Genomic DNA, 13,534 nt, shown 5'->3' with positions numbered 1-13,534 from the left:
TGGCGCCCAACGTGGGGCTAGCAGAGACAACGAGACCGAACCGAGAGTTCGCAGCAGTCAAGCAGAGACAACGAGGCCGAATCGAGGTTCGCAGCGGTCTAGCGGAGATTCATCAGTGCAATCGAGCCAAGATTGTTGGCAAGAGCAGAGCATCGCTGTGACAGTCAAACAGAGGGACATCAGGTGAGTGAGTTCCAGTCAATTCCTTTGCAATCCTATTCCGCTTTCAGTCAAAATGGCGGAGTTGAAAAATTTAACTCAGATTCGAGCAAGCGTCAAGGGTCGTATGACTAGAATCAATAATGGTATAACCGCAAACACTAGACCGGCGGAAGCTAAAGTCAAAATTAAAATGATCGAGGAGATATTTAAATTGTTTGAAGACGTACAAGCTAAAATCGAAGTAATCAAAATCGGCAATAAAGATGATGAAGGAGCTTCCAGCGTGACACAGCGAGAAGCTGACGGAGAACGTGGGGTTTTCAAAAACATTCATTTCGAAGCGGCGACGAAAGCACAGACAACAATCGATTTAGAAAAAGCACAGGAAGACGCGAGAGAGCAAGCTGAAATACAAGCTCAAGCACAGAACAACGTGGAAGCAGCAGTAGGCGGTCCGCCCAGAAACGGAGGACGCATCGATGTAAAACTTCGGACTCTGAAATTGCCGGAGATTGAAGGAGATTATAACGATTCGCTTCTCAAGGATGCATATGTATCGATGATGCATACAAACAAAAGTATTTCGGCAATCCAGAAATTTCAGTATTTCTAAAGCTCACTCAAAGGAGAAGCTTTACAGGTTATCGGCGGATTGGAGACATCGGCAGAAATTTACGAGAGCGCTTGGGAGTTATTGGAAAATAATTATGAAGACACCAAGTTGCTTATAAATACTCACATCAGCAATTTGCTTGACTTTACGGCTGTAGCGAAAAACAAGCCCGCCACTATAAAGCAACTTGTCGTGCACGTGCGCACACATCTCAAGGCGTTGAAAACGTTCAAACTTCCCGTCGAGCATTGGGACGAGCTCCTAATACATATGACAAAAACCAAATTTGATTACGTGACTCAGAAAGACTGGAAAGGAGTGCAATCGAGACAAGGAGAAGCGAAAGACGTTCGAGGAATATCTAACGTTCTTAAATGAGAGATGTCGTACTCTGGAAATGATTGACAGAGGAAAAATCAAACACGAGGCTCCAAAGCCTGCAACATCGAAGAAACAGGGCAGTTCGGTATCGTTGGCGACCGTTTCACAACAGAACTGCGCAATTTGCAACAGTCCACATGCAGTTTTTAAGTGTTCACAATTTTTGCTGATGCCTGTGGTCAATCGAATCGAAGAGGCGAAAACAAAGAGGTGTTGTCTGAATTGTTTGGGTAAAGGACACTTTGCTCAAGTTTGCCGCGCATCCGCTTGTAAAAGATGCGGAAAGAAGCATAACACACTCTTGCACCTCGGGCAAAAAGAAAAGCCAGCGACGACAGAAGAGTCATCGAAGAAAACGATTATCGCACACTGTGTGAAAGGGCAAGAGAACTTCAAGGACATTACAGATATATCATCAGTAGTCAGCTTCGTACGAAAGCCAAGCACGCAAATCGTGTTTTCAACTGCTCGGGTAACCATTGAAGATGCAAACGGAATTCAACAAAGTTTCCGTGTCCTTCTAGAGCCCGGTTCGCAGTCAAATCTCATCACAGAGGAACTCGTCAGCAGATTGAAGCTTCCATGTAAAAGACGAAACGAGATGATAAGCGGCGTGAATCAGACTCAAACAACTATCGGACGAATAGTTGAGGTCAAAATCAAGTCGATGCGTACCGCGTACGAAGCGAAGATCGAATGTCTAGTGCTACCACGCATTACCAAAAAACTACCGCAAGTAAGGGTAGACACGAAGCTCATATTCTTGCCGGAAAATCTAAATCTCGCAGATCTGAATTTTCACAAGCCACGGGAGTCATAGATATAAATAGATCTTCTTATTGGAGCTGGATTGTTCTGGGAATTGCTGTGTGCGGAGTCCATCAAACAGGAAAAGGGGTTGATTAAAGTTATTCTTGGATATAAAGGTCACAACTCAAAACACTTTTTATCGTGTTAACGTTTCGGCCCTGGTGGGGGCCCTCCTCAGAACAATTTTATTTAAATATCTGTCACGAACAAAATAAAAAATGATATACAAATAGGTTTGACAAAGTAAGACATATTGATGTAACTAATATGCAAAGGTGTTGAAGCAAGTATAAAAGAGAGATTACCTCATATGCGATAACACTTCCAATTACATAAATGCGTGTTGATAATTGAAAATAAATAGAACAAAGAAGCAAAAACGACAAAAAACGAAACACACTGCGTTCGCGACACGTAACTCCCACGAATTCATATTTATAGTTGGTTTGTTAAAAGAATTAAAATACACAGCCGTTATGGTTGAGTCAGAGCACATAAGCACAGTGGAACGTCTAGTGTGTAGTGGGAAGAGGTCGATCTCAATAGTTATCAGAGCAACGCAGAGTCAACGGGTTAAACAGAAAACAAAAATTTTTTTTGTGTTAAGAAGGTAAAATCGAGAGCAAGCTCAGTCGGTAATGGACAAATTACGATGGTCGTATCACAGAGGTGTAAATATTGCTTAGGTGTTCTATGTCTTGTTTACGGTTGACAGAATTAGGATGTGCTACGATATTGCACATTTCCAACAGAAGCCTATTATAATACAAAGGTTCAACATCAATAATACTAGCTTGAGAATAGTTAAATATAGTTAAATATAGTTAAAAATGACAATCAGCTCATTAAAACTGATTGGTTCCACAAGGCTACTTGGTCACAAAGGTATTTAAATTACCATTCTCACCATCCCAAATCATACAAAATTGGAACGATCAATTGTTTAGTTGACAGAGCGATCCGACTCTCAAGCATGGAATTTCACAATGAAAATTTGTCCTTGATTCAGCAGGTACTACTTAAGAACGACTATCCATCTCGCCTGCTTAACAAACATATAAAGTTCAAATATGATTCCATCTTGGCATCTACCAGCCCTAACAACAATCTTGATGCAACTACTACACAGACCATTCAAAAAAACTATATTTCCATCCCTTATGTAGCGGGTCTGTTTGAGTCTCTTAATAGAACATTCTCCAAATACAAAATTCAATTTGTGGGCAAATGTGCACATGATATATCCTCGATGTTCGATTCGGGTAAAGACCCCTTACCCCTGGTCAATCGCTCGGGTGTAGTTTACAAAATACCTTGCAATCATTGCAACAAGGCTTACATAGGCCAAACTAGTAGACAACTACATACCAGGATAACCGAACATAGACGCAATATCCACGAACACGAGGATAATTATACTGTATTGACGAGACATGCCATCGATTTCGACCACTCTTTTAACTATTCTCAAGCTAGTATTATTGATGTTGAACCTTTGTATTATAATAGGCTTCTGTTGGAAATGTGCAATATCGTAGCACATCCTAATTCTGTCAACCGTAAACAAGACATAGAACACCTAAGCAATATTTACACCTCTGTGATACGACCATCGTAATTTGTCCATTACCGACTGAGCTTGCTCTCGATTTTACCTTCTTAACACAAAAAAAATTTTTGTTTTCTGTTTAACCCGTTGACTCTGCGTTGCTCTGATAACTATTGAGATCGACCTCTTCCCACTACACACTAGACGTTCCACTGTGCTTATGTGCTCTGACTCAACCATAACGGCTGTGTATTTTAATTCTTTTAACAAACCAACTATAAATATGAATTCGTGGGAGTTACGTGTCGCGAACGCAGTGTGTTTCGTTTTTTGTCGTTTTTGCTTCTTTGTTCTATTTATTTTCAATTATCAACACGCATTTATGTAATTGGAAGTGTTATCGCATATGAGGTAATCTCTCTTTTATACTTGCTTCAACACCTTTGCATATTAGTTACATCAATATGTCTTACTTTGTCAAACCTATTTGTATATCATTTTTTATTTTGTTCGTGACAGATATTTAAATAAAATTGTTCTGAGGAGGGCCCCCACCAGGGCCGAAACGTTAACACGATAAAAAGTGTTTTGAGTTGTGACCTTCATATCCAAGAATAACTTTAATCAACAAATCTCCAAGGTCAAGATAAATCTTCTTCAGGAAAAGGGGTTGCCAAGATTGCAAAATACGCTTCTAGCCTAGATCGTGGGAGGAGAGCTAATCAATCCAACGAACAAAAGCTCTTCACGATTTTGCGGGCTGGTTACGAACGCAGCGTTGCAAACACAATTGGAGCGATTTTAGAATCAGGAGGAAACTCAGGAGACGCGACGTTAGACAAGAGAGGAAGCAGAATGTGAACGACAATTCTGTAAGACATTGAAAGGTGATGTAAACGGGAGGTTCATTGTAGCCTTACCCCAGAAATCAGAGGTAGTACTAGGAGAATCAGAGTCACAAGCAAAAAGACGACTGTTTGCACTCGAAAAACGACTTAAGGCAAATCCAAAGATCAAATAAAAATGCATCGAATTTATGAAAGAATACGAAGAGCAAGGACATATGTCTCTGGTGCCAGATGGTACTCATTCTCGACCGGAAGACACATATGTGCTACCGCATCAGCCGGTAATTCGTCCGGAGAGTATTACAACAAAGCTTCGGGTTGTGTTCGACGCCTCAGCAAAAACATCGCTCAGCACAGCCTTAAAGGTTCGGCTAATGATTGGGCCAAATCTTCAGAAGGATCTTTTCGATATTCCTCTGCGATTCAGAGCACATGAATTCGTTTTGACCGCCGACATTGCGGCCATGTTTCGACAGATCCTGGTGCGAGAGGAAGACCGTGAACTTCAAAGGATTCTTTGGAGATCGGATTCAACGCAACCGATTCAGTTATACAGGCTTAATACGGTTATCTACGGGATAGCACCAGCGCCGTACTTGGCCATCCACTGTCTCCGTCAACTAGCAGCCGAGGATGCGGAATTTCTGCAGACAGCAGAAGTACTCAATCGAGACTTCTATATGGACGACGTGCTTACGGGTACGGACACAATTGAGAAAGCAATCGCATTGCAACAGCAACTGTCGCAGATTTTACAGCGAGGCCAGTTCAATCTAAGAAAATGGCGCTCGAACGACAATAAGATATTAGAAAGCTTATCGTAAAACAGAGAAGTGGACCCTCTTATGAGAATCGAACAAGAAGGAGCAAAAAAGACGTTAGGCCTTCTATGGGATGCTAAGTTCGACGTTATGATATATAAAGTACACATCGAGGAATCACCGAGAAGAACACAGAGAGTGGTGTTGTCTACAATAGCATAGATTTTCGACCCGCTAGGCCTCTTGTCACCAGTACTCGTCAATGCAAAGAGCATAATGCAGCGGATGTGACAGTTGCCAATAGGATAGGACGAAAGCCTACCACTGGATCTACAAGCAAGTTGGAAACAATACTACGAGTCGTTGCCAATAATTAACGACATGCACATTTCGAGAAACATAAATCCGAAAAATTCCGAGGTAAGATTCGACCTCATCGGGTTTGGTGACGCCTCCGAAAAGGCCTACGGTACATACATTTATGCAGTCTCGAGAAACTCGCAGGGTGTAATGATTTCACACTTAATCAGCTCCAAGAGTCGGGTGGCACCGCTCAAAACTATATCGCTACCGAAGCTTGAGCTGAACGCGGCACTCTTACTTGCTAAACTGTGCAACGCAGCGAAAGCAGCTCTCAGCGACAAAATCCGGAACATAGCCCTCTGGAGCGACTCAACAATTGTATTGAGTTGGATCACAACCTCGCCGAACATGCGCAGAACTTATGTTGCAAATCGTGTAACGCAGATTAAAGAGTTAACCCGCGAAGCATCGTGGTTTCATGTCTCGTCGAAGGACAACCCCGCGGATCTGATATCCAGAGGAATCTCGGTGGAGGAATGGATGCAAAGGAAGCTATGATGGCACGGACCAACGTGGCTGACCACAGGAGTATGGCCTGAGCAAAAGGCGATAGACATGGACACATCGGAGATGAAAGTAGCAGCAGTACTCGCCGTCACGAGAGTGACATTCGATGCCCTGAAGGACTTCTCATCATTCGACAAAATGCAACGGGTCATTGCATATTGCATTAGATTACTCTGCCGAGTGAGAAACAAATTAAAATGGTTATAAAGGGATTACCTTCGAACATAACTACCGATGAAATAAAAAACGAACTGGTGAGTAAAGAATTCACCCCGATTAACGTTAGCCAACTCACAAAAGTAACTGGCGCAGAGACATATAAATATCCAATATACACAGCAACCTTCAACAATGCTCCTGAGATTAAAAATATTTACAAAATAAAAACATTATATTATTGCATGATTAAGTGGCAAAAATATAGGAATACCAGAAAAATCACGCAATGCTACAGATGTCAGGAATTTAGACATATGGCTAATAACTGTCACAAAAAAGCCTAGTGCGTCAAGTGCGCTGGGCCACACCTTACAAAAAATTAACCTGTCCAGGGACAAATTGTCCATCCAAAATGCGCAAACTGTAATGGGGAGCACACAGCCAGCTACCCTGAATGCGAAATATATAAAAGAGTTTACAACCATAGAAACAAATATCATCAAACAAAAACTACAGGTAACACCCAGAGAAACGAGAGAGCAACAATAAGCCAAATGACAGCAGGAGTCAACAACCTGACTAATCAAACATCTGACAGGGATGCCACAGCTAATAACAGACCAAGGACATCGAGCTCAACTGAAGACGAAAACGAAAACATCGGGATAGCAGATATGTTCAAGGAACTAATGAGTAATTTTGATCTACGTGAATTTTTTTTAATTATAAGAAACACTGCTATGAAACTTAAAAAAGCAAATGATGGGTTGGAAAAATCGGCTATAATCATTGATGGTATTATGGAATATTTCTCCAATGAATGACATGAGCACCATAAAATTTATAAGTTAGAATGCGAATTCCATCAAAAATAAACTCAATGAATTAATCTATTTTGTTAAAATAAATCAAATAGACATAATTGGGATTAATGAAACTAAGTTAGATAGTCAATATACGTTGAAAATATCAGGATATATAACATACAGGTCTGATCGGACGTCGAATGGAGGGGGAGTGGCGTTGATTGTAAGAGACAATATACAACACTATGAGAAACCGCTGTTTCTTGTCAATGTCGAATCAGTTTCAGTGTATATAAAAACACAGATAGGAGATATACGTGTGATATCCGCATATATCCCCCCGGACAAAGAGCTGAGTTTAGATGACCTATGTACGATTTCAAACTGTAGTGAGAAATATATACTAATGGGAGATTTAAACGCCAGACACACGTCTTGGAACTGTATTACCAGCAACAAAAAAAATTGAGATTTACTTGAATTTTGCCTTAAGAAAAATATAACGATTGCGGCTCCAAATGAAGCAACTCATTATCCCAAGAGGGGACTGCCTGGTATAATAGACTTGTTCCTGATTAAAAACATTGGAGATTTTAACAAGCCAGAAAGTATCTGCGGGCTCAGCTCAGACCACAACCCTATTAAAATTGATGTTATTCTAAGTGCACATGAGAAAGATGACACTGTGAGATATAATATGAAGAAAATTGATTGGCTTAAATTCCAAAATGTTTTGAATGACAGGATTGATCTCAAGTTTCAAATTACACATGAGCAGTAGGGTGGGCCAAAAAAAATGAGTATTTTTTTTTTTTACTTTATACTCTGAAAATCGGTTGCTAGATACCTCTAAAGAATTCTCACCAAATATAAGCTCTTAATTTTGATAACAAGGTCCTCCGCTTTACAATTTTGCATTTTTTCCTGAGTATTAGAAACAAAAATTCATATCTCTTTGACAACTGTTCGTTAAAAAATATCTCTCCTCATATTCATGTAGGAAATCGAACGCTCTACAAAAAAGGTCTCTTACAATTTTTTCGTAAACCTTACCGTTTAAAAGATATCAAAGCTTAAAGTTTGATTATTTTAAGAAAAATTTCTGTTTTGCTTATGAATTTTTTAACTCGCTTACAAAAAATTTTGATGAATTGCACAACTCATAGTTTTGTAGGAAATTAACTTCTCTACAAAAATGGTGTCTTATGATTTGTCGATTAAGTTAAGCGTTTAAAAGATATTCATCGTCAAACTTCAATGCATACTAATTTTAACAGTTTTTGATGAATAATTCGAAAAATTTCAATTTAATTCATAAGTTTCATGAAAATTTATTCCAATGTGAGTTCCTAAGAAAAGAGAAATGTTTTAAACTATTTTTCTTTTATTTTTTTAGTTCTACATATTATATATTTTTTAATTTTTAATTTTTAATATATATTTTTATACTATTTTTCTTTTATTTTTTTAGTTCTATATATTATATATTTTTTAATTTTTAATTTTTAATATATATTTTTATACTATTTTTCTCTTTTCTTAGGAACTCACATTGGAATAAATTTTCATGAAACTTATGAATTAAATTGAAATTTTTCGAATTATTCATCAAAAACTGTTAAAATTAGTATGCATTGAAGTTTGACGATGAATATCTTTTAAACGCTTAACTTAATCGACAAATCATAAGACACCATTTTTGTAGAGCAGTTAATTTCCTACAAGAATATGAGGAGAGATAGTTTTTAACAAACAGTTGTCAAAGAGATATGAATTTTTGTTTCTAATACTCAGGAAAAAATGCAAAATTGTAAAGCGGAGGACCTTGTTATCAAAATTAAGAGCTCATATTTGGTGAGAATTCTTTAGAGGTATCTAGCAACCGATTTTCAGAGTATAAAGTAAAAAAAAAAATACTCATTTTTTTTGGCCCACCCTAATGAGCAGGGTATTGACCAACATTTAAAAAACTTAATGAAAGTAATCAGTACGTCTATTTCAATTGCAGCGCCACGAACCAAGAAAAAAAGAACAGACCATGAAATACCCCTGGAAATTAGGATTATAATTAACAGGAAAAATGCATGCCGAAAAAGTTCCATAAGACCCGTGATATGGTTTATAAGAGAATGCTTGATGGCATGAATGAATCAGTGAGAACTAAATTAAGTGAATGGAGGAACAGACTCTGGCCAGAGAAATTTGAGAATGCACATCCTGGTGATAAAAGTTTATGGGCGTTGTTGAAACAGCGAAAGACCAAAAATTCCCAAATTCCACCAATTTTCAATAAGAGCGACTATGTTTTTGAGGATAAAAATAAAATAAACCTCATAGCCGACCAATTCGAAAGAGTACACAATATGAACGTCAGTTTTGAAACCTTAAACCACCAAAAAAGAATTGCCAAAGACGTGCGGAAGTATTTTAAAGAACAGAAAATTGATCCAAAAGATGTCAAGCTAAACACCCCTAAAGAAATTGCTAAAATTGTAAAATCGTTTAGTAACAATAAAGCACCTGGAGTTGATGAAGTTACATATATGGTGCTTAAAAGGCTTACTAGTAAAGAGCTCATTTATCTAACAAAGATAGCAAATAGTATCTTGATGCTCGGATACTATCCGAATGAATCGAAAGTAGCGGAAATAATAGCATTACCGAAACCAAATAAGAATCCAAGTCTCCCCGAGAGCTATAGGCCTATAAGTTTGCTTCCTCATATTAGCAAGGTCATCGAAAAAATTATTGAACAAAGACTGACAAGTGAAATGAAAAAAACAAATAGATTGATAAACGAACAATTTGGCTTCAGAAATAAACACAACACAGAGATGCAACTTGCAAGAGTCATCAATAATGTTACACAAAACTACAACTGCAACAAACACACAGGTGCAGTGCTACTGGATATCGAAAAAGCCTTCGATTTTGTCTGGCACTCTGGGCTATTATATAAACTCATGAATTATAACCTACCAAAATATGTAATATTCGCACTGAAGTCCTATTTGAAGAACAGAACTATGTTTATCGAGTACAATGGGATAACTTCAAACGTGAAAAATGTTGTAGCTGGGGTACCCCAGGGATCTGTCCTTGGCCCGAAATTGTATAATATCTACATTGTTTAGAGAGAAGGCAAAAAGATATGGATCATCGACGTGGGATACGCGAATTAGTGATGAGAACGAGTGTGAATGAAACGAAAGTGATGTTGAGATGGAGAGAGATGATGAATACCGATGAACGAGACTTTCATTGGTTTCGATGAGGCGATACAAACCGTATCGCAAGAGAACGTTACAGAGAGTGATGATTTTACAGAGCGAGAGAACACATAGATTACACACATACATGATTTCGAGACAGTAGACAATACATGAGATACAGCTGATAGGTTTTGAGTCCCGACACGGGCAAGCGGCGAGATTTGACGCAGAGACGGCAAGTAAACATTGCACGCGAGTGTGCGTACATGTGCGAGGACGATTTTGAGTGTCGCGAGACCCACATTTAACTAGTCGATACTTTGCCCAAACATACATTAATGATATTCCTAAGGTTAAAAATGTAAATATAGGTTTATTTGCGGATGATACAATACTTTACACTAGCTCCTATCGCACTGATACTATTACGAACAGATTTGAGTCTTCAGTAAATAAAATTGACAAGTATTTCAATAAATGGAAAATCAGAATGAATAAGGGCAAAACTGAAGCTATTATATTTACTAAAAGATTTCCAGAAGTTGGAAGAAAAATGAAAATAGAGAACGCTGAAATAGAATGGTCGGAGAGTGTCAAATATTTGAGGGTGACGCTCGATAAGAAACTAAATTTCACGCAACATATCACTCAGGTAGTAAACAAAAGCATAGGTTTATTAAGAATGCTGTATCCACTAATAAACAAGAAATCACGAATGTCAACAAAGAATAAGCTTCTACTGTATAGAACGGTTGTACGGCCAGTAATAACGTATGCAAGTTCTGTCTGGAGCAACACAGGTACAACAAACTACAAAAATCTTGAAATAGTCCAAAATAAATTTTTAAGATTAATAAGAAACTTTCCAATGTATACCTATATAACATTTATGCAGAACAAATTAAATATTAAACCGATCAAGAAACACATACAAATTAAACGCCAGAAATTTTATCTGAAATTAGAAAAATCTGAAAATGTACTTATGAATGAACTCCAATATATAAATAAGAAATATAAGCATAGGAGAATCAAGCATGTTTTGTATAACTAAAGTAGAAACACTATCAATCGAGTTGAGTTTTTTAGAATCCAAGTAAAATTTTTCTCAACAATGTCAAAAGCAAAATGTAAGAGGTATATATGTATATGTATATACTTTACAGAGGTCGTAGCAATAGAATGTATAATTAATAAAAACTGAAAGTAATTAAGTAAGATTGGGAATATTGGATAAGTCAATAATAAACCATCGATGTATGAAATTATTATCAATAGTTATTGTAAATATGTGCAATTAACTTGAATAAAATGATAATAATAATAATAAATAATATTCCGGAAACAAAGAAGCACCCGGTCATCCTGCCGGACAGACACCACGTGACAAAGATTTTATTAACAAGGGAGCATCAACGTTTGCTTCATTGCAGATCCGAGCAATTGTTGCATACGATTAGACAACGGTATTGGATTCTCAACGGCCGTCAAGAATCTCCGAAAGTGACAAGAAGTTGTGTCGAATGTTATCGTCGCAATCCAAACTCGCCAGAAGTATATATGGTGATTTGCCACAAGAGCGCGTTCAAGGTTCACTAAAGCTCTTTACGAATACTAGACTGGACTATGTAGAGCCTCTACAAGTACGCGAGAGTCGCAGACGTGGAAGAGTGCATAGTTCGAAGGCTTGGATCGCGGTGTTCGTATGCCTTGCGACAAAAGCAACGCATCTAGAGCTCGTCACGGAGTTGTCCACAGAAGCCTTTCTTTTTGCACTGCGAAGATTTGTGTCAATGAGAGGAATCAGTTCAGAGATAGTTTCTGACAACGGTACCAACTTGATTGGCGCAGCACGCGAATTGAGAGAAGTTTATAATTTTTTGCAAAGGGAGCAACGAACGATCTCCGATCATTTGGCTAAGCAGCAAATTCAGTGGAAGCTTATACCACCAAGAGTGCCACACTTCGGTGGCCTTCGGAAGGCGGCGGTCAAGTCTACAAAGCGCCATCTCAATACAGTGACCAAAGGTTTTGTATCGACATTTAAGGAGTATTACACACTCTTGACTGAAATCGAATCGGTCCTAAATTCCTGACCTCTCACTCCGATATCAACCGATCCCAATAGCATCGACGCGTTAACCCCAGCCCACTTCCTGATTGGGGACTCACTCGTATTGCCAGCGGAACACGATTACATGGCAATTCCGGACAATAGACTTTCCACGTGGTAACACCTGCAAAAGGTACGGCAGCACTTTTGGTAAAGATGGTCAAACGAATATCCGCAAGAGCTGCAAAAACGTCACAAGTGGTTCATTAAAGGTGAAAACTTGAAAATCGGTACATTGTTACTCTTGAAAGAAGATAACAACGCACCGCTTCATTGAATCATGGGGCGCGTAGTTGCAGTGCATCCAGGAGATGATAACGTCGTAAGAATGGCTACTGTGCGCACCTCAGGCGGGCTCTTTAAGAGAGCTGTGAGAAAGCTCTGTCCATTGCCAAAAGAAGAAGACGAAAATCGCGAAAAAACCGGCCTCTGGCTTGATTAGTTTATTTGTTACCTACGTTCATTATAACTTATCTATATTTTTTTTATATTCTTATTCATTTATTAGAATTTACGTCAGAAATTAGTAGATAGGATATGACAGTTCTAAATCAAAACGAACATTACGTAACCAGGTGACGTAACCATGTAACGTAACCGGTTGACGTGACCACGGCGGTCATTTTGATGGCGGCAATTTTTGATTTTTTGATGGCGGCCATTTTGATTTTTGCTTAGTCAGACGAGCAGCCATTCAGACAGCGGCCATTTTGATTTTTGCTTAGCCGGATGAGCAGCCATTTTGATTTTTGCTTGGCCGGATGAGCGGCCATTTTGATTTTTCATAGACCGACAGTTTGATAATATGATTTTCGCTATGACGTCACCAGTATAATCGACCGATTTTGCCGTCTGACGAGCAGCCATTCAGACAGCGGCCATTTTGATTTTTGCCTAGCCGGATGAGCAGCCATTTTGATTTTTGCTCAGCCGGATGAGCAGCCATTTTGATTTTTCATCGTCCGACAGTTTGATGATGTGATTTTCGCTATGACGTCACCAGTATAATCGACCGACTTTACCGTCTGACGGCGGCCATTTTGATTTTTGCTCAGTCGGATGGGCAGCCATTTTGATTTTTATCGTCAGACAGTTTGATAATGTGATTTATTTCTCGGTCGGATGAATAGCCATTTTGATTTTTCGCCGTTACCCGTAAATTTGTAACGGTCTTTTCGTTTTCGCGGTTTGCTTCGACCAGGATTAACTCCAACTGCGGAGCCTCTCGCTATTAACGAAAATCATCCACT

At 38.8% G+C, this 13,534-nt stretch overlaps 1 protein-coding gene across 1 annotated transcript; it reads left to right on the top strand.

The window, feature by feature from the left end:
* The first annotated feature begins 235 nt into the window (after positions 1–235).
* Positions 236–1,976, top strand: LOC124307458 (uncharacterized). The gene is made up of 3 exons (XM_046769113.1): positions 236–715; positions 803–969; positions 1,079–1,976. Exons 1-3 carry the CDS (start codon positions 236–238, stop codon positions 1,974–1,976), a joined length of 1,545 nt encoding a protein of 514 aa, XP_046625069.1.
* The last annotated feature ends 11,558 nt before the right edge of the window (positions 1,977–13,534 follow it).

The sequence above is a fragment of the Neodiprion virginianus genome, chromosome 6, assembly GCF_021901495.1.
Source record: "Neodiprion virginianus isolate iyNeoVirg1 chromosome 6, iyNeoVirg1.1, whole genome shotgun sequence".
NCBI classification, from domain to species: Eukaryota; Metazoa; Arthropoda; class Insecta; order Hymenoptera; family Diprionidae; genus Neodiprion; species Neodiprion virginianus.
This window is presented reverse-complemented; position numbering and strand designations above follow the sequence as displayed.

What these genes read in the sequence shown, in the direction of transcription:
- LOC124307458 (XM_046769113.1), top strand. Translation starts at nt 236, where the DNA reads ATGGCGGAGTTGAAAAATTTAACTCAGATTCGAGCAAGCGTCAAGGGT. An exon ending in CGCTTCTCAAGGATGCATAT is followed by an intron (nt 716 to 802) that starts GTATCGATGATG and finishes GAAGCTTTACAG; the next exon opens with GTTATCGGCGGATTGGAGAC. An exon ending in ACTATAAAGCAACTTGTCGT is followed by an intron (nt 970 to 1,078) that starts GCACGTGCGCAC and finishes TACGTGACTCAG; the next exon opens with AAAGACTGGAAAGGAGTGCA.